The sequence below is a fragment of the Neomonachus schauinslandi genome, chromosome 2, assembly GCF_002201575.2.
Source record: "Neomonachus schauinslandi chromosome 2, ASM220157v2, whole genome shotgun sequence".
Taxonomy (NCBI): domain Eukaryota; kingdom Metazoa; phylum Chordata; class Mammalia; order Carnivora; family Phocidae; genus Neomonachus; species Neomonachus schauinslandi.
Genome location: NC_058404.1, coordinates 98359405 through 98386566, shown reverse-complemented (window position 1 = coordinate 98386566; position 27162 = coordinate 98359405). Strand labels below are relative to the sequence as shown.

Below are 27162 nucleotides of genomic sequence, written 5' to 3'. Positions count from 1 at the left end.
AAAAAAAAAAATTTTAAAAAAAAAAAAAAAAAAAAAAAAAAAACAAATTAAAAATTTTGTTGACATGATTACCTGTAGGGCAAATCAAAGATGTTTTAAGACATACAGAGCAATTATCTTTTTTCGTTGGGTAGAAACAGAGCTCTTAGCAGAGCTCCCATAGTAGTATCATGTTTGTTGGAAGTTGTGTTATGTACAGATTTTCCTCCTAGGAACTATAATTCTGAATGATTAGCCATTGCTCTTCCCTGTGCTTCTCTCAAAGGCATACTGAAAAATATTAAATCCAGTAGACCATACGGCTTTTAGTTAGAAAATGGCAGGTCAGTCCCTGAAGACTACCATTAAGTAGATTTGACTTGGGAACTTCAGAGATAATACAGGAGTTACTGTTCTCCCCCAGTAATCATGAGAAAGTAAAGTGATATTAGGGAGCAATATAATATTTTGTATACACTAATCTACTAGCAAATATTTTATTTGGGTTTTGTGTGATTGTAACTGCACTCTCCCTCTTTCATAGGTTCCTTCGTCTTCGCAGTTACAGTCACAGATGCTGATATTGGACCCAATTCTGAACTGCATTATTCACTTTTGGGTAGAAACTCTGAAAAATTTCACATTGATCCACTGAGAGGAGCTATTATGGCAGCTGGACCACTAAATGGGGCTTCGGAAGTGACATTTTCTGTATATGTAAAAGACGGGGGCTCATTTCCAAAGACAGATTCTACAACAGTGACTGTCAGATTTGTGAACAAGGCAGATTTCCCTAAAGTCAGAGCCAAAGAACAGACTTTCATGTTTCCTGAAAACCAGCCAGTCGGCACTCTTGTCACCACCATCACAGGGTCCTCCTTGAGAGGAGAACCTTTGTCCTATTATATTGCAAGTGGGAACCTTGGCAGTACATTCCAAATCGATCAAATAACAGGGCAGGTGTCCATTAGTCAACCTCTGGATTTTGAAAAGATACAAAAATATGTCATATGGATAGAGGCCAGGGATGGAGGCTTCCCTCCTTTATCCTCTTATGAGAAACTTGACTTAACAGTCTTGGATGTCAATGATAATTCCCCTGTTTTTAAGGAAGATCCATTCGTATCTGAAATATTGGAAAATCTTTCTCCTCGCAAAATACTTACTGTTTCGGCAACGGATAAGGACAGTGGACCCAATGGACAGTTAGATTATGAAATTGTTAATGGCAATAAAGAACATAGTTTCGCTATTAATCATGCCACTGGTGAAATTAGAAGCATTCGGCCATTAGACAGGGAAAAAATATCACAGTATGTGCTTACCATAAAGTCTTCAGACAAAGGCTCCCCTTCTCAGAGTACCTCAGTAAAAGTCATCATTAACATCTTAGATGAAAATGATAACGCCCCTAGGTTTTCTCAGATATTCAGTGCCTATGTTCCTGAAAATTCCCCTTTAGGATACACAGTTACACGTGTCACAACTTCTGATGAAGACATTGGTATAAATGCAATTAGTAGATATTCTATAACAGACACAAGTCTTCCATTTACAATTAATCCCAGCACAGGAGATATTGTGATTAGTAGACCTTTAAATAGAGAAGATACGGACCGTTACAGAATCCGAGTTTCTGCGCATGATTCTGGGTGGACCGTAAGTACAGATGTCACAATATTTGTGACAGACATCAATGACAATGCTCCAAGATTTAGCAGACCCTCCTATTACTTGGATTGCCCTGAGCTTCCTGAAATTGGCTCCAAAGTGACTCAGGTATCTGCAACTGATCCTGATGAGGGATCAAATGGACAAGTGTTTTATTTTATAAAATCTCAGTCAGAATATTTCAGGATTAATGCCACCACAGGAGAGATTTTCAATAAACAGGTCTTAAAATACCAGAATGTCAGTGGCTTCAGTAATGTGAACATCAACAGACATAGTTTTATAGTGACATCTTCAGATCGAGGAAATCCTTCATTACTTAGTGAGACAACAGTTACCATCAACACAGTGGACAGTAATGACAATGCACCACAATTCCTTAAACCTAAATATTTTACTCCGGTCACCAAAAATGTTAAAGTTGGTACTAAGTTAATCAAAGTTACTGCAGTAGATGATAGAGATTTTGGTCTGAATTCTGAGGTGGAATATTTGATTTCTAATGAAAATCATTTTGGAAAATTTAAGTTGGACAATAGTACAGGGTGGATTTCAGTGGCATCTTCGCTGATATCTGACCTGAATCAAAACTTTTTGATCATTGTCACTGCAAGAGATAAAGGAAACCCTCCACTTTCATCCCAAGCCACCGTCCAAATAATTGTCACCGAGGAAAACTACCATACGCCTGAATTCTCTCAAAGTCACATGAGTGCAACCATCCCCGAAAGCCATAGTATCGGGGCCATCGTCAGAACTGTTTCTGCAAGAGACAGAGATGCAGCTATGAACGGCTTGATTGGGTACAGTATTTCTTCAGGAAATGAAGAAGGCATTTTTGCAATCAATTCCTCCACAGGTATATTAACACTAGCCAAAGCTCTTGATTATGAGTTATGCCAGAAACATGAAATGACTATTAGTGCAACAGATGGAGGATGGGTTGCAAGAACTGGTTACTGCAGTGTGACTGTAAATGTGATTGATGTGAACGACAATTCTCCAGTATTTTTCCCAGATGAATATTTCCCTACTGTTTTGGAAAATGCCCCAAGTGGAACAACAGTCATCCACCTAAATGCAACAGATGCTGACTCTGGAACCAATGCTGTGATTGCATACACGTTACAGTCATCTGACAGTGACCTCTTTGTCATTGACCCTAACACAGGAGTCATCACCACTCAAGGCTTCTTGGATTTTGAGACCAAGCAGAGCTACCATCTTACTGTGAAAGCCTTCAATGTCCCTGACGAAGAAAGGTGCAGTTTTGCCACTGTTAATATACAATTAAAAGGGACGAATGAATATGTGCCTCGCTTTGTTTCCAAACTTTACTATTTTGAAATCTCAGAAGCAGCTCCTAAAGGTACTATTGTTGGAGAAGTGTTTGCCAGTGACCGTGATTTGGGCACTGATGGGGAAGTACACTATTTGATTTTTGGTAACAGCCGAAAGAAGGGTTTCCAGATCAGTAAGAAGACTGGACAAATTTATGTTTCTGGACTTCTTGATAGGGAAAAGGAAGAAAGGGTATCTTTGAAGGTGTTGGCCAAGAATTTTGGCAGCATCAGGGGTGCAGATATTGATGAGGTCACTGTAAATGTCACGGTGCTTGATGCCAATGACCCACCCATTTTTAGTTTAAATATCTACAGCGTTCAGATCAGTGAAGGGGTACCAACTGGGACTCATGTGACATTTGTCAGTGCCTTTGACTCAGACTCTGTCCCCAGCTGGAGCAGGTTTTCTTACTTCATTGGATCAGGGAATGAAAATGGTGCCTTTTCTATTAATCCACAGACAGGACAGATCACTGTCACTGCAGAATTAGATAGAGAAACCCTACCTATCTATAATCTCACGGTTTTGGCGGTTGATTCAGGGACCCCCTCAGCTACAGGAAGTGCCTCCCTGTTGGTTACCCTCGAAGATATAAATGATAATGGACCTATGCTGACCATCAGTGAAGGTGAAGTTATGGAAAACAAACGCCCAGGAACTCTGGTGATGACACTTCAGTCCACTGATCCCGATCTCCCTCCAAATCAAGGCCCCTTCACCTATTACTTGCTGAGCACAGGTCCCGCCACCAATTATTTTAGTCTGAACACTGCTGGAGTTCTGAGCACAACCAGAGAGATTGACAGAGAACAGATTGCAGACTTCTATCTGTCCGTGATTACTAGGGATTCTGGTGTTCCTCAAATGTCCTCCACAGGAACCGTGCATATCACCATTATAGACCAAAATGATAATCCTTCCCAGTCTCGGACCGTGGAGATATTTGTTAATTATTATGGCAATTTGTTTCCTGGTGGGATTTTAGGTTCTGTGAAGCCACAGGATCCGGATGTGTTAGACACCTTCCACTGCTCCCTTACTTCGGGAGTTACAAGCCTGTTCAGTATTCCAAGGGGTACTTGTGATCTAAATTCACAGCCGAGGTCAACAGATGGCACATTTGATCTCACTGTCCTTAGCAATGATGGAGTTCACAGCACAGTCACGAGCAATATCCGAGTTTTCTTTGCTGGATTTTCTAATGCTACAGTGGATAACAGCATCCTACTGCGTCTCAGTGTTCCAACAGTAAAGGACTTCTTGACTAACCACTACCTTCATTTTCTACGCATTGCCAGCTCCCAACTGACAGGCCTAGGGACCGCTGTGCAACTTTATGGTGCATATGAGGAGAACAATAAAACGTTTCTTTTAGCAGCTGTGAAGCGGAACAATAATCAGTATGTGAATCCCAGTGGTGTAGCCACCTTCTTTGAAAGCATCAAAGAGATCCTTCTCCGGCAGAGTGGAGTGAAGGTAGAATCCGTGGATCATGACTCATGTATTCATGGCCCATGTCAGAATGGAGGGAGCTGTATAAGAAGACTGGCTGTGAGCTCTGTATTAAAGAGCCATGAGAGTCTTCCAGTCATCATTGTGGCAAATGAACCTCTGCAGCCTTTCTTATGCAAGTGTTTGCCAGGTTATGCTGGTAGCTGGTGTGAAATAGATATAGATGAATGTCTTCCATCACCTTGCCACAATGGTGGGACCTGTCACAATTTAGTAGGAGGATTTTCCTGCAGCTGCCCAGATGGCTTCACTGGCAGGGCCTGTGAACGAGATATCAATGAGTGCCTGCCAGGTCCGTGCAAGAATGGTGCTGTCTGCCAAAATGTTCCAGGAAGCTTCAACTGTGTTTGCAAAACTGGATACACAGGTAGGATGATGTTGGGCTCTATCCCTAAAACTTTAACCATGTCAAGTATAATGGAAAGCAGTGGATTTTGTCATTTTTAAATGATTTTCCAGGGCACCAGGGTGGCTCAGATGGTTAAGCGTCTGCCTTTGGCTCAGGTCATGATCTCGGGGTTCTGCGCTCAAGTCCCGCATCGGGCTCTCTGCTCCTTGGGAGCCTGCTTCTCCCTCTGCCTCTCTCTCTCTCTCTCTCTCTGTCTGTCTCTCATGAATAAATAAAGAAAATCTTTTAAAAAATAAATTATTTTCCATTACAATGGGCATAATCATAGCAAATGTTTTAAACACTTACTATTGGCTGACATTGTTGTAGGAATAATTGTTTTCCAGTTTGTACAGAAAGGAAGCTGAAGTAGAGGGAAGGTAAGTCAGTTTTCTAAGGTGACCCAGATTTGTCACAGAGTCAGGTGGTAAGCCTACACAGTTATTTCCAGAGTTTGAGCTCTTAGTCAATCTGCTGAGTGTCTTGTACAAGAGCAAAAAGAGTATAATATCTTCAAATGAGAATATTCTAAAGTTTAAAGGACGTAAGATATTTAAAGCATAAGACCCAGACCATTTTATGTCCTAAATAACTGTTAACAATTATTGCTGTTTGATTCTCCTATCATCACCATTTTTTATGATCTTTTAAAATCATCGTCATCATTATTATTGAAATTTGATCCACACTGTCACAATAGAGCAAAAGCAGTGTTTTAAGACTGAAATCAAAATGCTTTGTTATTTCTACTATCAGGTAGAAAGCATACTAGCTGACTTCCCTGGTAAGCCACAATAAAACTGAAGCATAATTTACCTTGACATTCTAGAAGCATAATAAAATATAGAGCAGCAAATATGTTTCACTAGTCTTTGGAATCTTAATAAGATACGATGTACAAATTACATATATCTCTATCAGTTTCTGTATCATCTATCTATCATCTATCTATCATCTCGCCATCTATCTAACCTCTATCTATTAGCTGATCAGTTGTTGGTACACCTTGAAATGTGTATAAATATTATGCTGTTAATAAGTTTGAGGAGAAAGTCTCTGCTGTAATTTGCACACTATACTGTGTTAGGCCATATATATTACACTGGATTGCTCTGCAGTGTTTACAAACACAATTCAAAGTACCAGTGAGATAGGTAAAACCAGGACATATATATATTTTTTTAATTTGGTAAATATTTCACAGAATAATACTTCAAAGCAGTTTTTATAAGAAAATACATGTAGCAGGACACCTGGGTGGCTCAGTAGGTTAAGCATCTGTCTTCAGCTCAGGTCATGATCCCAGGGTCCTGGGATCGAGCCCCATGTCAGGCTCCCTGCTCAGCAGGGAGCTTGCTTCTCCCTCTGCCTACCTCTTCCCCTGCTTGTGCTCTCTCTCTCTCTCTGACAAATAAATAAATGAAATCTTAAAAAATAAAGAAAACACATTTAGCTATTATATTTTTTAAAAGATTTATTTATGTATTTTAGAGAGAGAGCAAGAGAGAGAGCATGCACGCATGGTGGGAGGAGGGGTACAAGGAGAAAATCTTCAAGCAGACTTCCTGCTGAGCAAGGAGCTCCACCGGGGCTCAGTCAGATGACCCATGAGATCATGACCTGAGCTGAAATCAGGAGGTGGACACTTAACCGACTGAGCCACCCAGGCGCCCCTAGCTATTATATTTTTAAAAAGGTACCCATCGTGTATATACTTCTGGCTTCATACTTGAAGAATCGAATTGCTAGATGGTGACATAAAGCAAGTTTGAATAAGTCAAAGCAGAACATACAAGCTTTACGTACTAATAAAATAATATTCTTGAAATATAAGTGAAAAAAAGGGGCAACAATAATGTGTAATGAAAAGAATCAAAGGATTTTATAGTATTTGATTTAGCTATAGCTTTTGGGAAGTCATTTAACCTTGCTGACCTTCAATTTCCCCATCGGCAAAATGAAAAAAATCATACTTATCTTTTAGGTTTGTTGTAGTAAATAAAGATAATGCTTGTAAAACACCTATCAGAGTGTCCAGCATTCTATAAGTAGCCATGCAAATTAGTAGTGTTAGTAGTAGTGTTATGTAGTGGTAATAATAGAGGTATAGCACAGAATTTCTACAAAGACAAGAAGCCTCCACAGCACAGGGTGTGAATCTTACCCCAGTTGTATTCTTAGCGTCATGAATAATAGGGCTATATCCATGTTATCAGTTCAGAATTTCTAGAAAATTTTCCTTAGTCTTCCCACTCCAACCCAAAAAATTACTTCCTCTGCTGAGAATTCAACTATAAGGATTATTTCTTTGTCCATTTTAGTATAATACACTCATTCGCACTTAGATTTAAAATGAGTTTATACTTAGTCCTAGAATGAAAAATGTGTGAAGGCGTTTGTAGTAAATAGGGAACAGTGGAAAGTACCATGGGTATGAGTGAAGGCCCCATATGCTGATTTCAGCATAAATGTTGCTTCATGATTGGACATAGAACTAATTCTTTAACATAACTTCCCTCTAGTTTATTTCTTTCTTTGATTCATTACATTTAAATGTACATTGCATACTTTTCTAAATGTAGTAATTGAAACTTTGGGGAATTCCCCCTTTTTCGTTATGAACTATGCCTAACATTTACCAAGTTGCTATTTAAAGCCCCGCTTAAAGTTCTTTACATCATAGGCATTATTATTCATTTAGTAATTCATTTAGTTCTTCTAAAAATTCAATGAAGCTGTATTATTATTATTATTATTATTATTTTAAAGGCACAAAATATTGGGTCTCAGATAGGTTAAAAGAGATTAAATAACTTGCCTCCAGCATGGCACAGAAGGTGGTCTAAATGGGTTTTCACTGTAAGCTTGACTCTAGAGCCTCTTTTTATATGTATGTGATTCTTCATCACACATTGGTTTGTATTTGCTATGGATTATTACGGCAAGTCCATGATATCTTTTAAGATCTTTTGTCCACTATTCTACTGGATCTGCACAAAAAGCATATGAGATAATGTATTGGTAGGAGATTGGTCAAGAATTGAAATTACTTCCAGGTAGGAAGGTACTTAATAATAAGAAATAGCTTGCAAAATCTTTAAACTGACTAAGAATGAAGGTCAGGAAAATTCGCCAATAACTTCAGCAATGAGAACACTGTAGGTATTGCAAGAAACCACTGCCAATCATCTTGTCTACCAGCAGGGCTGCAATGAGTGAGTCCCAGAACAGTCCCTGCTTTGCTTTCACTCTCCAAATATCATTCAACTTTCACCCACTGGCAGAATCTAAGCCTGAGCCAAAAGAAAATATCTTTTGTATTACTCATGCCTCAGAAATTCATGGGATCCTGGAGGAAATTAGCAGCTTAATAACTACAAATCCAATATTTCTTTTCCTATACAAATGACATTTCTTGCACTTAATAGAACACTCATTAGAAACAATTCAACTCTCACCCAGTGGCAGAATCTAAGCCTGAGCCCTGTTGGAAAAGGGTCTAGAAAAGGACTTCCAGCCCCTACAATACAGAAGGATAGGAATGATGCTGAGTGTCAAGACATAATATCTGGCATAGAAAGACTGTAGAAAATTCAGCCTACATTCTGGTAACTCTAGGGCCAGAGCTGCCAAAGACTAGATTGTAATGTCTTTGTTAGGAAAGTTATTTGAAGTTACAAGAGTAATTTGAAATTACTATGGTAATTTTACACACTGCCCCTCTTCAGAGCTCATTTTATTCTTTATTTGCATAGTTAGAGATAATCCAACTGATCAAGAATGATGTAAACAAACATAAAGTTGAATGATTAATACGAATCTTCTATTTTTGAGTTCATGTAATTCATAGTTTTAAATTCTATGTGCATAGTCCATCCAGGACAACTAGCAGATAATTCAAGTCTGATAGTTTTATTTCTTTGTTTTGTTTTACAGGAAACAGTATAACAAAAATCATAGTGACAAATTCTTAATCCATACGGAATGTATTGTTCAAATGTCTGTATCTATTTAATGTTCTTTGTAAAGGTAATCCCTGAAGAATCATTTTGAGTTAGTCCTTCCAGGTAGTCTTTACCAGCTAACCTGACTCAGGAAGATGGAGTAAATGCATCAAAACATTAAAGGAGCTAATCAGAGCTAATAAGCCATAAAACAAAATTCTTACTTAAGCATATGTGTAGTGCTTGCTTCAGCAGCACATATATTTAAGCATATGTGTGCCTCATAGAATGAATTTCTAAGACTATTCAGTCTAGTTAGCTTTACTTTTATTAATGCTAATTAAGTACTAATGCTTTGGTAAAGCTTTACCCAAAGCCTGTGTATATTCAAATATTTTTTGGACATCAGAACTATTTCCGATCACCCACACCCTATTTACTTGTTTGAACTTTTACTTGCATTTTTTCAATGATTTTTAAAGTCTATGGCATTACAAACTGGAACTGTGAGATTTTCTTAACTTTATGTTTAAAGTAATCCTCAGATATTACCCCATCATACACACATACTACCACCACAACCATCACCACTGTATATTTCACATAAAGTTAGAAATTGCTCTAAAGATTGGAAGAGTGAGTGGCTTATGCACTGATGAAAACCAAGAGACTTTATCCTAAGAATCCTACAGGGAGTGATTGTTAGCTAAACAGCAATTTTGGTGTGAACATCTCTAAGGGTATAAGTACAAAAATGAATATTGTGGAACAACTAAATAAAATGATATGAAGGGATATAGTTATTACCACATTGCCAACAGTATATTTCTGATATATGAATTTATCATATATATTTTTTAAATTTTATTTTAAAGTTGGTAACCATAGGATCACATAATACATATGAATTAAGGATTTTTTTAAAGTGAATGAGTGATTTAGAAAGAATGAATTTGTTTGTATAACTTGTGTTTTGGATCTCTTCTTCTTAATTACTGGAAAAATAACCAAAAGGAAATTGGAAAAAAAAAATAATAGACTTCACATTCAGTAACAATCACTTTATGTTTCATTGTTAAAAAAATTGTTCTAGGGGTGCCTGGGTGGCTCAGTCATTAAGCGTCTGCCTTCGGCTCAGGTCATGATCCCAGGGTCCTGGGATCGAGCCCTGCATCGGGCTCCCTGCTCAGCGGGAAGCCTGCTTTTCCCTCTCCCACTCCCCCTGCTTGTGTTCCCTCTCTCGCTGTGTCAAATAAATAAATAAAATCTTTAAAAAACAAAACAAAACAAACAAAAAAAGAAAACCTGTTCTATAATAGAATTTAATTTTTATATCACTAAGTGGAATTTTGATTCACTGTAACACAGCATATTAGAATTAATTGATTTAATATAGTATAAGGCATGTGAAAAATTACTTTCTAGATTTTCACAAGGTTTAATAATACCAGAAATTACATCATTGTCAATATACCTCAGTAAATAAAAATATATATATATATCTTTTGTTTTATTCATGCCTCATAAGTTCAGGGGATCCTGGAGGAAATTAGCAGCTTAATAACTACAAATCCAGTATTTCTTTTCCTATACAAATGACATTTCTTGCACTTAATAAAACACTAATTAGAAAGCACAATTATAGTCAGTAACCACTTACCATTTGTCTTCCTGCTCCAGGTGTCCACTGTTTGTAGCACAATCCTGCATTAAGCCTTTCAGAGGAATGAATGGTGTAAAATGCAGCATGTAGATAGTGCTTATTTTCAAATCTGGGTCTCTCTAACAGAATTAGTTCATAGCCCCTTTAACCTTTCCCATCCACTTTCACACATCTGGATGCATTTTAGGTGTGGTATTTGGAGTAATGCCAGGGTTTATTACCATATGGAGAAGTTTTCCTATGGTCTCAAGTAAGTCCTGATATTTCAGGGGAGGATGAGATTTGCCCATTCATCACTTTTATGACATTTGACGGTATAAATAGGAATTTTTTTCCAGACATATAAAGTTATATACAGGTTGTGCATAGTAATTTTACTGAGAAACTTGGCAAACATTTGCTTTCGTGAGGAAGGGAGTTGTAACTGAGTCATTCTTTTAAAATCACAAGTTGTACGCGAACGTTGTCAATGATCATGTGATCAGAACACCATAGAATATAAACAAAATGTAGTGAATAGTTCAGAAATGAAATTTTCTGTGAGATACAAAAGAGTGATTTATTTCTTGTTTTGGTTACTTTAAAATATGATTTACAACTTATGAAAGTATTAATAAGAGGCTTCCAGAAGCTTAAGTGCTTCTTATTTCTGCAGAAAACAAACATATATTTGTAAGCTTATCATGGATATTATGAATGTCATTATACATCATCATTTGTAGTATCATTGAAATTGTATTTGTACATATTTTAAAATACAAAAGGAAAACAGTTGTTTTTTCCTTTTGTTTTTCTTACTAGCAGCTCTTAAACATGATATTTTTGCTTTCTTTTGTTGTAAAAAAACATACTATTTGATCAGGATCCTTAGATGAGCTATCTTCATAGTTCTTTGCACAATAATAGGAAACATTAACATAGTGTGGAAAAAGCTACTTTCTGCTAAAATAATAAAAAAAGCTTATAAGCATAAATATTCAGAATAAGTAACACATATATTAGGAAATCAGATTTATTAATAATATAATCAATATAGATATAAACTGGACTTTGATAGTTTCACATAGTCTCCCTTCTATCTATGTATAAATACAATAGATGCAAAAATAGTAATTGTTGTGACTATATTACACATAATCTAAGAAATCATCAAATTCTCATAGGTGTTCAAATTTAACAGGTGAGAATAAATTTAGCTCTGCTCCACATAATCAACATTAAAATGTTCTATTGGAATGAATGAAATTTGAGTATACAGCCTTGTTGATAAGACCGCAGGTGATCACAACAGATTCAGTTTATGAATTCAGCACACCTTCTTCCCCAAACATGAAGATAATATGCTAAATTTCTTTTGTAAGCTTAAACTATAATCTTGGAAAGTCTGTGGATACCCTGGCCTCCCATGATGCATTCATTTTCTTCTTCAGTAACTCCCATTCTTCAAGTTCTAAGAGCTTATACTTCTCAAAGCACACCTCCTTCTATCAATGATAAATAATTTATATCAACACAGTTAATTGATGAATGTCAAAGCAATGAAACCAGTTTATTCTTGAAACAGCTGCTATCACAACATAACTTGATAAAACAAGGCTTTTTATGTTCTAGAGATATGGTTGCATTTCTTTGTGAAAGCCCTATCAGTATACTTGCAAGCCTCAAGGCTCTGACAAATATTGTTAATTGACTTGCAGTATTAATTAAGTTAATGATCCAAGATTTGGCTTCACGGTGCTCCAACACATCAGATTTTTTTTTTGTACTAGAAGTATGTTAGAGTAATTCAAACTGCTGCATTCTCTGATAAGCATTATGCCATTAACATGAGAATTTAAGTAGATTGATGTGTGGGGAACAATACAGAATTTGCTGCTGACTTCTAACTGGATAATAGAGCATGAACTTTCCAAACCTGAGAAATTTGCATTTCAAGGCTTTCCTTTAATTCTATGTAAAATTATATACTCTAACATTAACATATAAATATGACTATTTTTCTCAAACTCAACAGTAAATTGATTTATTTAACTACTAGCAGAGTCATTTTTTACATTTTTTAATATCTATCGACTAGAGAAAATAAGAAAATAAAGCTCTGGTTTAAATTAAAATGCAAAATGAAAGGTTGAATTTTTTTCTCTTACTAATATCTATTTATATTGTTGTATACTCAAAGAATCAGATTCCATTGAGAATTTATTTTAACTTTCAAAAGAAATTCATTCTCACACTAATATTTTCTTAGTTTGTAGTTTCTTCTGCCATTTCCATAATAGCATCTTTTAATACATAAGTAAGTCTTACTTAATTTGGGTTTTCTTTCCATCTTTAATTTTGGACTAACTGAAATAACCTATAGTTTATATTTCCATTAAAATCAGATGTCTATGTTAAATTCTAATTTTGCAAGGGTTAGATAACCAGTTTATATAAATTACAAAAAAAAAAAAAAACACCTAATTTTCTTTTGTTGTTATTGTTTAAACCAAAATTTTAAAAGGCAGTCTTTTCCAACAGGTCTCAAAAGAAGATATAATTGAGATTTATGGTATCAAAGACTTGTGTTTTTATACACTTATATATTTTTTCTTAGAGAGCACATATGTCCAAATAGTTGCATAATTGTTCATGACAATGTTCCCTAAATTGGTTACTCTTTGCTCCCCGTTTCCAGTCTTCCAGAAGTAAAGTTGTAATTTTGTAACCCGCTAACTTGTTTTCATAATATTAGACTAACCACACTTATAAAGTATATTAGTTGACCCTTGAACAAAACAGGTTTGAACTGTGCACGTCCAGTTATATGTATATATTTTTTATAAATACAGTAATACAGATGTATTTTCTCTTCCTTCTCATTTTCTTAATAGCATTTTATTTTCTCTAGCTTACTTTATTGCAAGAAGACAGTATTTAATACATATAACATACAAAATATGTGTTAATCAACTATGTTATTGGTAAGGCTTCTAGTCAAAGCAGGCTATTAGTAATTAACTCTTGGGGGAGTCAACAGTTTTATGTGGATTTTCAACTACAGGGGTTGGCTTCTTTACAAACCCAGTGTTGTTCAAGGATAACTGTACTCAGTACATGCTACTTTTAACATAATTCTAAAAGAAATTTCCAAAAAAAGAAAAATGAAACCTTACTTAGTCCAATAGTGCATGGGAACGTTCTTATAGTGGAAAAACAATGCAAGGAGTGGATGTGACTTTCCTGATTGCAAATAAGTAATTAAAAGTACAGCCAATAAGTCTTATTTATTCTCTATTGGACAATACTAATATAAAGGGGAAAAAATCCACTTCTCTAGAGTGATCTGTCCGAAATTCAATTAGAAAACACCATAGGAGAGAGTTCTATGACAGCGCATGTCTCTGGCGTGATATTGTACAGGCTTATAATAAAGCTGTTCTGCCTGTTTCTCAAATGTAGCTCATTGCTGCAATACTTAAAACCTAATTTCTCTGTCTCTAGATTAGTAACTTGTCTATTTTCATTATTTCCCCCTAAAATGGAAAGGTATTCTAAAAATGTTACCGTTTTGCCTTTTAAGGAGGTTCCCCATTTTATTTATAAAGAAAAAAATGTTGTTTATGACCTTGTGATGTAGAGAAACATGTTTAGTTAGCAGTGTCATGAGGTCTGACTCACGCTTATAATTTTAAACTAGAACAACTGTAGCTACATAATCAAGCCACAAAAACAGAACTAAGTTAAACAAAACTTTGACTCTGTTTTAAGCATAGTAATCATGATGAAATGGATTATCTATGCTCGACATTAAGTCTAGTGGTGCATATAAAACTTACATGTTTTCGTAAGATATTTAATAAAGGCATTAGTGCAATCATGCTAAGAAGTAGAAAATAGCTTTACAGAAACAAACTCTATTTAATTAAATAATTCAATCCCCATATCAATGAGTGGAAATAAACAAAGAGCACCATAATGTCTCATTGTTTCTGGGAATTGGAAAACTAACAAATAAATTATTGAAATAATTTAAAATTATAGAAAAGTGGCATTAGAACACATTTATATTTACATAAAAAAATTACCACCACCACCACAACAAAACAAATAGGACTGGCCATATACTCTACATTGGCCTACCTAGACATTAACTATTCAGTCACAGCTTTGCAAAACCTGGATATGGGAGCAGACCTACACTGGTCTGTGCCACAGTTTTATAATTTCTTAGGCAAAATATTAGCCTTCAAGAGACTTCTCCTTCATCTATGAAATGTAAATGTTTCCTGTTGCTTGGATTAATCTCCCCCACTGAAACGGAAATGCCATGTTCTGACACTTACTTGTTTTTTTCTCTCTCTCTTTTTTTTTTTTTTTGACTGCCATATCCCTATCTTCTAGCCTTCCTGGCCAGTAATAGGCACTCAGTCAATATTAGTTGATTCAACTTAAGATGATCTATGAGAAGTCCTTATAAACTGAAAAATATGCTGGTTAGGTATTAATGTTTTAGAAAAAAGACAAGGTAGGGGTGCCTGGGTGGCTCGGGTGGTTAAGCGTCTGCCTTCGGCTCAGGTCGTGATCTCCAGGTCCTGGGATCGAGCCCCATGTCGGGCTCCCAGCTCAGCGGGGAGTCTGCTTCTCCCTCTTCCTCTGCCTCTCCCCCTGCTTCTGTCTCTCTTTCTCAAATAAATAAATAAAATCTTAAAAAAAGAAAAAAAGACAAGCTATACATAACCTGTACTCTAGAATAAATATTAAGTATTTGAAATATATGATGTGTTTCCTGTTTCTTATTCTGTTTTACAGCAGGTATGTGTCAGTGAAGGGATATTTCTTGAGAGTGAAAGTATTTTAGTTTGATAAGCTAAATAAGACTGTTTCTTACCTTTAAAAAATCTGAGTCAAGGAAATCTCTACAGTAAGACTTTTACTGTAAAAGTTTCAAATCTCATTATAAAATTGAAAAAGGAAGCAACATTGACAAGATAAAATAAATTCAGTGAAAACATTTAAGTATGTTCACCATTTGTGATTTTCCCGAAAACAGTAGTTCCTTCCAAGATGATTATGTAAATTATTTCCTATTTTAAGCACATCTTTACAATAGGTTAACTAAATAAGATTTTGAACTGAGAGGTATTCCAATTTTCTCATGTCAAGTAAAATACTCTTATATTTCTTTTCTCCAAATACGATCTCTCAGAATAGATTTTTACATATGGTTATAAAGTAATGTTATTAATATGTTTATGCACAAGATTTTTTTAACGAGTTTGATACTTTTCAGGTAAAATGTGTGAATCTTCAGTCAATTACTGTGAATGTAACCCCTGCTTTAATGGTGGTTCCTGCCAAAGTGGTGTGGAGTCATACTATTGTCATTGTCCATTTGGTGAGTATAGCTTAGTTGTTGATATAAAATATCAATCTGTTTTGGCACACAGTTTAGCAATTTTATTTTATCGTGGTCATGACTGATTAATAAAACATTAGTTGTTTTACAAAGGAGGTTTTAGCAAAATAAAATTACAAAGGTTTAATATTTTTTAAAAAGTTAACTATGGAAATGCCATTGAATATATTGCATCAGTTATTACTAGAAAAGTAATCAACTCAAGATAATTGAATTTGATGTTGTCTCCTCAGGACATTTCCCCTCAAATATTTATGGATGACTTCTTTGTAGCCTGGAACCTATCAAAGAAAAAAAATCTTTTAAGTACTATCTGACATCACTCTCTATTTAAAATCTTTAAGGATAATTAGCCAAAATGTTTTTTTGTTTGTTTGTTTTGTTTTGTTTTGTTTTGCTACTTTTCTTTTTTACATTAATTCAACCACTTCTAATAGAAGGATTTAGTAACTAGAAGTTTTTTCATGATAGGTTTTTTGTAGATACTGCCAAATAACTAATCACAATTCAGACTAATGTGTTCTTTTGAGGAAGAGAGTCGTTAGAATTTTTCTGTACACATTTGTATTTATTCACCATAATGGAGTGGACTAAAAGATTCCTTTCAGATCTCACTCAAATGTGACTCAGCACTGGGACAGCCACAGACTATGAGAACAGCTTTGGAGAGAGCTTTTATTTTAACTTGGATTGTTTCATTGATTTGTGATTACTACACTACAGTTTGAAGGATACTTTACCCCACAATATATTATTCATCTCCAGATGTCCTACAGTAATTAGAGACCCTATCTCTCTCCATAAACAAGAGAGGAGAAAGATAATTTTCTAGTCTTTCCTTGAGCAATCACTGAGCTACATGGACTCTGAAAAGGGACTCTCAATGTGTAGTTGCGAATAGAACTTAAAAAGAATCTGAGTTTTCTAGTAATAGTAAAATGTAGTGTTAATTCATTTTCAAATAACTCCATGACTCTAGTTTTATTTTCATAAAGCACAACATCAATAGAATGATAAAGAAAAACAGAATTTAAGTATCTAATTGTGAGCCATGCATTTTAGCAATGGTTCTGAGGCCCAGAAATAGAGGGCTTTGTCTAAAGTTAAAAAATAAAAACAAAACAAAACTACCCCAAGATGCTACAGTGACTAGAACACAATTTTATTTTCAGTCCAGTATGACATTTACAGTATCCCTGCTTTTTAAAATTTCTCTAAGATTCTCACAACAATGCCTCTGAAGCAGTGAAAAGCAGATTAAGGTCAAAATAAGCACAACTTCAGATCTCCCAAAACTTCTTTCAATAATCTCTTTTAATCCTAAAGGGTGTTGCTTTTGACAGATAACCACAAGCAGGTTTCATGGCTTAACTTGTGTTAAGATATGGGGATTGGAATGAAAGATAAGGGGATTGGAATGAAAAGTGGAAAAAAATGATTTTCAAAGTGACTGAAGAAAGGTTTTTACATTGTTAGAGATTCCTTTACATTGCAGTTGCAAATATGAGGACTTAAGATAATTGATATCAAATAGAAACAAATCGTTGCTGCAGTGTAGCTGATAGAACAATCGTTGCCTATTGGGCAAAAGTGTCTTGGGGTCCAAATGGACGTTGCCCTCGCCCTACCAGAGATCCCAGGGGACTAGCTCAGCAATATGAATTAGAGACAGATCACAGATCACAGGGCAAATTTCTCCCTCCATTTATCCCAGTGGCAAAAACCAAAAAACAACAACAAAAAACCCCAATGATTTAAACTTTGACGCTGTCCTTTGGCAACAGAAGATTTATAAAAGAAAAAAAAAAAAAAAACCAGAAAACCTTGAAACGGTAATACATGACTTGAGGCCAGAGAGATAGAATTAAAAGGACAAAGTATTTTCCTTTTCAAATTGAATGGGGGTGGAACACGCAAATACAAATGACAGATGGAATGCCTCAAACAAATAGCTGGAGGTAGTTACACATGCATCCTATAAATCAACATCTTAACTATAATTTTGAAGTTGGAAGAAAAAATTGCACTGTTTACTTTCTCATCAGTGAAAGATTTGTTGTTTGGATTTTTAAATTTTTTTTAGACTTTTATTTTTTTAGATTGTAATTTAGAAAAACATAAAGTGCTTAAGATTTTATAAAGGGAGCCTGTATAATGATAACTTCATATATATGTGTATGTATGTGTAATTACCCACTCACAGAATATTCCTTATTAGAGTAATTTTAATAATTTCTCTTGATCTTTATGTAGTTCTATTTCGTGACATTTCATTTGAAGGGCTGTTTTAAAATCTTCCTTAAATTTTATTTTATTTCAAAAACAAAAATCTACCTTTTTCTAGAAACAATAACAAAACTCTTTAAGAAGAAAAATATTCCATAAACAAACATTTTCATGCCTGAAAATATCTGAATCAATTTGTATCAAGTATCAATTTGAATAAAAATATAGGACATCTTCCCAGTATCTATATGCTTTCTACATATATTTATATTCAATTGTTTTTAAAGATTTTATTTATTTATTTGTGAGAGAGCATGGAGCAGGGGGAGGCGCAAAGGGGGAAGCAGATTCCCCTCTGAGCAGGGAGGCCGATGCGGGGCTCCATCCCAGCACCCTGAGATCATGACCTGCGCCGAAGGCAGACGCTTAACTGACTGAGCCACCCAGGGGCCCTATATTCAATTTTTTTTTAAGGATTTATTTATTTACAAGAGAAAGAGAGAGAGAATGAGGCAGGGAGGGGTAGAGGGTGAGGGAGAGAGAAACTTTAGCAGACTCTGCACTCAGCACAGAGCCCGATGCGGGGCTCTGTCTCACAACCCTGAGATCACCACCTGAGCTGGAACCAAGAGTCAGATGCTTAACCTACTGGGCCACCCAGACACCCCTATATTTAATTTTTAAGTCCATGTTCATATTTTTACCAAAATTTAATCAGGAGAGTCCTGAGAGAACACATAGTACAATTTTTTTTCTTCAACTCTCTATTTTATTTGTATAGTTTATCTTTGCTGTTTCTTTAACTTTGGTTACTCTTTCTGTATATATAAGTAAGGTATATATAATATAGTAAATGTATATTTAATATAAATAAACTTTTAAAGTTTGTTGCATATATGTTATATATTTGATATAAATTATAAATATAATACTATATGATATACATCATATATATTATGTATACATAAATGTATGACATATGATATACATAGTATATGTAATTTCTATAATTTCTTTACTTTTTAACTTCATTTAATGTTTAAAAATAAATAATATGCGTATTTCCGGCACATTTATAATGAATATTATCTCAGCCTTGACAGAGCAGGAAAAGATAAACAACACAAGCTTTTACAGCAGCTTCTAGGCCATTTTAATTTAAAGAACATTTGGATATAAGATGTAGTGCAGTCAAAACAACTAGACAATCAGTAGATCTGGCCTCAAATTTTGGCTCTGTCTCCCATGGTTCTATGACCTCAGGCAAGTTTTAAATATTCTGTGAAATGATGGCATTAGTTTCTTCTAGCTGAACAATTCCCTGACTCTAAATTTAATGCATTTATGAGAGATGTACAGCCAAAATTAAGGAATGGAACCTTTGCAAGTTAGTAAGAATCATGATGTATTGGCGTGGGTTAATTTTCCAATCATTTGCTACAGTCGACTAATATTTGTGGGAAAAGAATTTTGGCGTAACATTGTAACATCAATAAAACTCATTTTTCAAGTTGAGAAAGAACCAGCACAAACAAGTGGGAATTCTGGGTTTCAGAAAAAAGGCAGAAAGCTATTTTAAAGTAGCCTGTTGTAAATCATACCCAAAGAAGGTATAAAACAAGAAAGAGATAAAAACTTAAGACAGTTATTTCCTTCCCGAACAACAGTGATTCCCTTCCCTGATCTTGTGGCTCCTGAAAATACCATGAGGACAGGGACTAATATTTTTTAAGGTCAAAACAAAATTTGCCAACCTCAATTGAATTGAAATTGTTTTTGAAAATTATATATTATAAAGGAAGTTATCTCGGTTGAAAATTGCAGCATATTAAAACTTTTAAAAAGTTGACAAACTAATTTTGAAAGGTTTCCAGGAAGGAAATCTCTTCAGACATACTCCATTCCACTAATTCTAATTTTTACAAATGAGACCTACTTAGATGTTTCCTAGTTGGCCAAGGAAAAACAAATACAGCAGTTTTTTCACCTCTTGTGTGTTTTAAAGATCATTAATTTGTTCTATTTCAACTTAGTTTAGACGGTTTTCTTTGGAGATTAATACAAAAAAGGTTGTTAAAAGCATGATTCATTATTGTAATTTAAGAATATCTTAATCAAAGTCATTTACTAACACGTCACTGGAATTTCATGTATCAATCTGTCAATTCTCCCATCTATAGGTGTCTTTGGAAAACACTGTGAGTTGAATAGCTACGGATTTGAGGAGTTATCATACATGGAATTTCCCAGCTTGGATCCCAATAACAACTATATTTATGTCAAATTTTCAACTATTAAAAGTCATGCTTTACTGCTTTACAACTATGACAACCAGACAGGGGACCGGGCTGAGTTTTTGGCCCTTGAAATTGCTGAAGAAAGACTAAGATTCTCTTATAATCTAGGCAGTGGTACATATAAACTCACCACCATGAAGAAGGTGTCAGATGGACATTTTCACACCGTGATCGCCCGGAGAGCAGGAATGGTAAGACATTTCATTCTATGTTAAAGCTTGTTTACTTGTTGTACATCCGGTCAATCAAGCCTTCAAGTTAAAGCATGAATTGAGGTGCAAATTTGACCAGTTTTGTTATGAACTACAGCAGCAAAGAGGTAATGTCTTTCTTTTGCTCACGACAACTATTTGTCACAAAAAACAACTTGTCTCAAAAACAACAAAATGTAGCAAAATAAAGAAAACATCCTAGTGCATAAACATTTCATTTTATACATTTCCTATATGTGTTTAAAGCCACGTCAGAACTGTACTTAAAATGGCTACTTTTCTAAGTATCCCAGCCCTAACTGAAGAAACAGTTTGAAAACAAATGAAAAAAACTTTCCTACAAATAAATTATTGACAAAAGATGATACTAATACATATTCCAATACAGTAGTGAGTAATTCTTACTGTACCAGAACCTCAATGTGCTGTCATCTGTGAGGTCTACGACATGGTATGAAAATGAAGTTTTTGTTTGTTGACTATCTAAGGTATTCTCAGAATTATAAACTCAGTAATATTAAAGATTTCCATATTATATTCCATTTAATTATATGGCTCTCATATTACAATAAGGTGGTGCATATTTACTTAGTATTTATGTTCATTAAACAAGTATTTTTCTTTATAAAGGAAAATGCATGATGTATTTTCCCTATTAGGGTTTGAAAACATTTGAGATAGAGCAATAGAATGGAAAGACTTATTTATTTATGTATTCATTTATTTGCCTTCCCAACTATCTCTTCATGGATTCCCCCATTTTCAACAACAATCGAGGGTTTTTGAAAAAGTAATTGCTAACAAAAACTATTTAAAAATATTTTTGGATTTTACATCAGGGTTTTAAAATTATAACTACTCTTTAAAATTTACATTTCACCCTTCAAAAGAAATAGAATGAAAAAGCATAAAGTCATATGTTAAAATAAAAATTAGCCAAAAAAACCCCAAAATACATGCTCTGAAATAATTTTTAAATGAAGAAACTTGGGATCTAAATGATTATAGTTTTATCTCTTAGCTCTGTGGCAATCTGAAAAATATAAAAAAATATTATAATGAGTTATATGGTTCTGAAACTGATCAAATGAATCATATATTTGTCTGATGATACAAATATTTTTAACACTAAATTTTGGGAACACTTTATATTGTTGGACTACATGTAAAAAACTTGCAGAAAGAACATAGAAAATGTTTTTTATGATGTTTTTGCTATTTTTTCTGTGATCCATAGTTTAAAACAAAAATTTTTGTGCCCTTTATAATTACAGATTTCATAAAGGCATGACAGAAGCAATCTTATTATGTTAATTTTTTTCTGACAAATATAGATAACAAGCAGTCTTTATCAAAGGACAAAATTCTCCATTTGTTTTTCCAGAGTATTTTAAATCCATGTGCTTTGGGACTTTTTTAATGACATCGGCTATAATGGTTTTTCTCCCCGCAACTCTAATATAAAATAGGAAAGAAGATTTAAACAACTTTTTAAATACAGAAATATTTTCATACAAGGAAAAAAAAAAAAAGAATAGTGATGGGTCTAAAGATGACCAGATAATCGTATCATCACCATCAAGGTTAGATGTCCTGATATTCATCCACAGATATCCCCATATCCACTGTGTTGCATTCAGGGTTCTACCAGGTTATTAGATGTAGTCTATTGAAATATATGTGAGAAAGCAATAAAAGTATCAGTGAAAATTTGTGAATCATTTTCATTATATGTTGTCTTCCATTTTCTTATGCTGGTGTTAATATTCTGTAACTATAACTTTTTTCTAATATATTTAATTTATAAAACTTTTACTTAACAAAATTACCCCTAAAATTCTGAAAATAAGATCAAAACAAGAATAAAATTTAGTAACAATAATTGCAATTTAGAGCATCAATGTTTGTAAAGTAATTTATTTAAAAAATCTACTTGAAAAGTACTCACTTGGAGCTTTGATTTGATAGTAATTCAAGGTGGCTTTGTTTATTGAAAAGGGGTTGAACTGAAAATAAAAATTTGGTTTATAAATGGGAATAATATCTCCACATTTTGATATTAATGCAAAGATTAATATAAATCATATCTAAAATTTTATATATTTGATATTAAATAGGTGCTTGATAAATGTTAGTCATCCTGAGTTTCCAACAACACTGCCCCATATAGCCTTTTGAGGTTAAAAAAATATATATCTTTTACTTAATCTCAATAAAGTTTTAATTATGAGTAGTGCCTAAAGAGTCACAATGACTTCAGTGGATCCTAATAGGGGTATAACAAACAAAACTTGGAAATAATAATTTTTTAGGTTAGTAATAAGTCAGTATGTTTATTTCTGCCTGAGATTTTTAAAACCAGCCTAATACCAAACTAGTATGCTCAGAGAAGGACCTCTAGGAGAATACAGATTTAGAGAATTCCAGCATTCCTGACTATCAATTTACCCCAGCATTATCAAACCTGACAGAATTAGAACAAACATGTGGAGTCTGCTATCTGTATTGTATATCGGGGCTTCCATGAGCCACAATGATTTACTAATAATGACAGGACCCTAATGGGGCATAGCAGGTAACACCTCACCCCAATTCTCCAAGCATATGTGAGATAACCAAATTGCTAAGGTGTGGTCAACAGACGTTTATGTAGAATAGATGATTTTATCTGATGACCTCCCAGGTCCCTTTAAATTTCATGAAGATTTAATTCTATTGAACTAGCACTTGGGAGCAAGAGGGAGAGCAAAGAAAGAGGTACTGTGTATGCCAAAAGGGATAGAAAAAAAATGCTTTCAGTTCATTTGTAAAGTGTGGCCATAGTCATCAAGTTTTAAAGAATACCAAATGTGGAAAAAAAAACCTTTGTCATTCTTCAGTCAGAGGAAAAAAATGTCATCCTATTTTAAAGAACATCCAAAATAAGGCCCCTACTGGATTTTGAATCTGTCGTTTTCTGCAGTTCAAAGGGATTTTGTTAGAAACTGGCAAAATCATTAACTTCTCAGCTTTGAATCATTGAATAGACAGGATAGAAACATCTCAATTTACAGCAGTAGTGGTAGAAAAATTCAACAGTAAGAGAAAGCACATTTAACTCTGAAGATTAAATTGCACAAGCTGCTATTCAAATAAAACTTCCCCTCTGGCGTTCTTTCTTTGTGCTGTATCATGAAGCTTTTAGAAAATAAGAAAACTATATTAACTATTAAGATTGACCGAAATACGATGCCATTATGTAAGGTGGGTTCTTTTTTTTTCCTATTTGAGACATTCATAAATATCTATGTGATATTCTGTAGTTTGTGATAGCTTTAGGGATCTCTAGAATGGAGGGACACTTTGCATAGTATACAAAGAGGGATGGGTAAACATTTTGTTTTAGAAATAAATTAAAGGGAATTGTGCTTAAGTCAAATAGTCAACATGAGTGACACAAATTGTATCTCAAAAACCTAATATTGCTTTTGAGACTGAATGTCACTCAATTATTATAGAACACTGGAAAAAAATTAACTATTGAAAGAATTAACTAAATGAGGCATGAAATTCTTGACACAGAATTGGAAGTGTGTTTCCTAAAAATATTAGTATTTATTATAATTGCCTTGAGAAGGTGGCCGGGAAAAGATTTACATGGCTCATGGCTCCATACATTGTATGGAGTTTATAATCAATTCTAAAAATTAACTGATAGAAAAATCTTTGAATATTTTAGCCAGTAATATTTGATGCACAAAAACTATAAATTGACCCCATTCTTTATTTTTGAAATGCTAGATATTTAAGATACACTTTTACAAATGTCCCATCCAAATATAATTTTTTATGGACAATCTCTAAAAAATAATATCCACCATTGATAAACATTGGATGTTAAGGAAATGAATCATTTCCATATGTAATAATTCAGGAAGTCAGAGAACCTGATACTTTTGTATATAAGTCAGGTGTAATGTTAGTCAACTCGCTCAACCTCCCTGTGCTGTTTCTGACATTTGCTTTGCTTTTATTACAATTAACCTCAAATGAAAACCATTCTTAAAAATTAATACTTGCATAGTATTTATATTTTTATTATATAATTGGATTAGCCCTGCTTGTGGCATTCAGGTAAATTTAAGTAGAACCCTTTACTGTTTACCTTGGGAGAAACCCTTAGTCCTCCTGTACTTCTGGATTTGGGGTTAGGCATTCTCCTGTGATTTACTGGCCATGTTCTGAAATACCACATTGTGAATATCATCCTTATAATTTCACCAACTAAAATTTGCAAAATTTTGTCACTTGCAGAATTTTACTGCAGTTTGGGGAACGAAGGAGGGGCATTACAATAGCATTGCAGAGCACAGGATAACATGAATATGCAACAACCTTGGTCTTATACCGGACCACAGCCATCTCTAGTGGCCGTTGCTCGACATGGAGAAACCTGACTTCTGTCATATTCCTGAATCTTGTGACCACGATTTGATAACTCCATTTATTGATCACATCGAGTATTCAGCATTCATATGTTCTAGTAAACAGAAGAATTTTGTCTCGGGGGTATGCATTTCTTGGAATGCAAAAATAGTTACTGTTAGTTGTAATTTAAATATTATTGGGGAGTTTCTACTGTATCACAATAGATAATAATGCATTCTAATAATGCAGAAATGCACTCTAATACACTATTTATATAAATAAAGATTCTTATCATAAGTGGAAGGGGCATCTAACTGCCTTGTTTACTTTGTCTCAAACTTTATTTTTAATACAAGTATAATAATTTTCATAGATTGCTCTAATAGTATTTACACTGTGCTTTGAAAATATTTTTGTAAATACGACTAAAATATTATTGGAATAAGACTTCTGAAAATCAGAACTCTAATGTCTTTTCATTTGTTAGAATAGCTGGATAATACCTTAAACAGGTTTCTTAAGATTGTAACCCCAGGAAGCTGTCCCATATGTCCCATAAGCTTCCTGTATGATATTGTAAGAGACATTAATGGCATTTATAGTTTTTCATTTATAAAACAAAGGGGCTGGAGAAGATTTTTCAAAGTTCCCTCCCACCTCTTATATGCAGTGCTTTCACAGTTTTAGACATGTGAAAGAAATATGTGTCTAAAATTTGGTATTGTAATTGTACTATGTCATAATATACTAATTGTTATCACAATTTCAAAATCATGTCCATGTAAAAACAAGTGCTGGGTAGTGTTGGCTGGAAAGGACCATGGGGATGGCAGAACCCAAGACGAATGTTTCCTTCTGCTTTATAGGCAGCTTCCTTAACTGTGGACTCTTGTACTGAGAACCAAGAACCAGGGTACTGCACTGTCAGTAATGTGGCAGTTTCAGATGACTGGTGAGTAAAGTTATTAGTTTGATCTTTATTATTAATTGACATTAAAAAGGAAACTATACCGGGACGCCTGGGTGGCTCAGTCAGTTGAGCGTCTGACTCTTGATCTCAGCTCCGGTCTTGATTTCAGGGTCATGAGTTCGAGCCCTGCGTTAGGCTCCACACTGGACATGGAGCCTACTTAAAAAAAAAAAAAAAAAAAAAAAAGAGGAAATTATACATTTAAAGATAATTGTATTATGCTAAGTGTTATAAAAGTTTACAATAGTTTATCCTCTCCAAAGGGATTTTCATGCTGTAAAATAAAAAGTTAATAACTTGTGTACAGAATATGGAAAAATGGTGTGAAATGAAGCAGTAGAGATGAGTATAAAGCTAGAGGAAGGAAAGACTAACGTAGCCTATACTCTTTGAGATGATTCATGAAATCGTTGCGTGTGACTTGGGTCCCGCAAGGTTAGGCTAAGGACCCCACTCGTTTTAAATACCTTCTCTGAAAGTTGTATGTGACAATTATCCACAGATATTTTTCAATGGCACCTCAAGCTGAAACACAGCATTATGTCATCTAAAACATAAGTGATTTTAAAAGAAATAGCAACAGAGAAAAATAAATATCGACATATCATCCATGGTATTAATTAACTTATTGACATCATTATCATCTTGTAATGAAGAAAAAATATAAACTAACATTAATAATAGAGTTGTCACTATTTCTACTGCACTGTATCTTCCTTCTGATAATATGCTTCCTCTTGCAAATTCAACATTGTTTTATACATCCCACTTGACTAACTGAAAATGTCATTTCCATAAGTTTTATTATTTTTCATACCTTGAAAACCTAATAATCCTGCAGAAATCTGTTAGAGGATATGCACCAATAGGAAATATTTTTTAATTAATTAATTAATTTTTATTTTTTTTAAAGATTGTATTTATTTATTTGACAGAGAGATAGAGAGAGAGCACAAGTAGGCAGAGAGGCAGGCAGAGGGAGAGGGAGAAGCAGACTCTCCACTGAGCAGGGAACCCGACACGGGGCTCGATCCCAGGACCCTGGGATCATGACCTGAGCTGAAGGCAGCCGCTTAAGCGACTGAACCACCCAGGCGCCCCAATAGGAAATATTTTCCTTCAAATTTACCACGCTATAACACATGCCAGAA

At 34.4% G+C, this 27162-nt stretch overlaps 1 protein-coding gene across 1 annotated transcript in view; it reads left to right on the top strand.

The window, feature by feature from the left end:
* The window catches only part of FAT4 (FAT atypical cadherin 4), a 175005-nt gene that overhangs the window by 133828 nt on the left and 14015 nt on the right, over positions 1–27162 (top strand). The window contains exons 10-13 of the mRNA XM_021681470.1: positions 524–4873; positions 15774–15878; positions 20306–20613; positions 25908–25993. Of these exons, the coding sequence (XP_021537145.1) occupies positions 524–4873; positions 15774–15878; positions 20306–20613; positions 25908–25993 (4849 nt within the window). The remainder of the gene's footprint in view (positions 1–523; positions 4874–15773; positions 15879–20305; positions 20614–25907; positions 25994–27162) is intronic.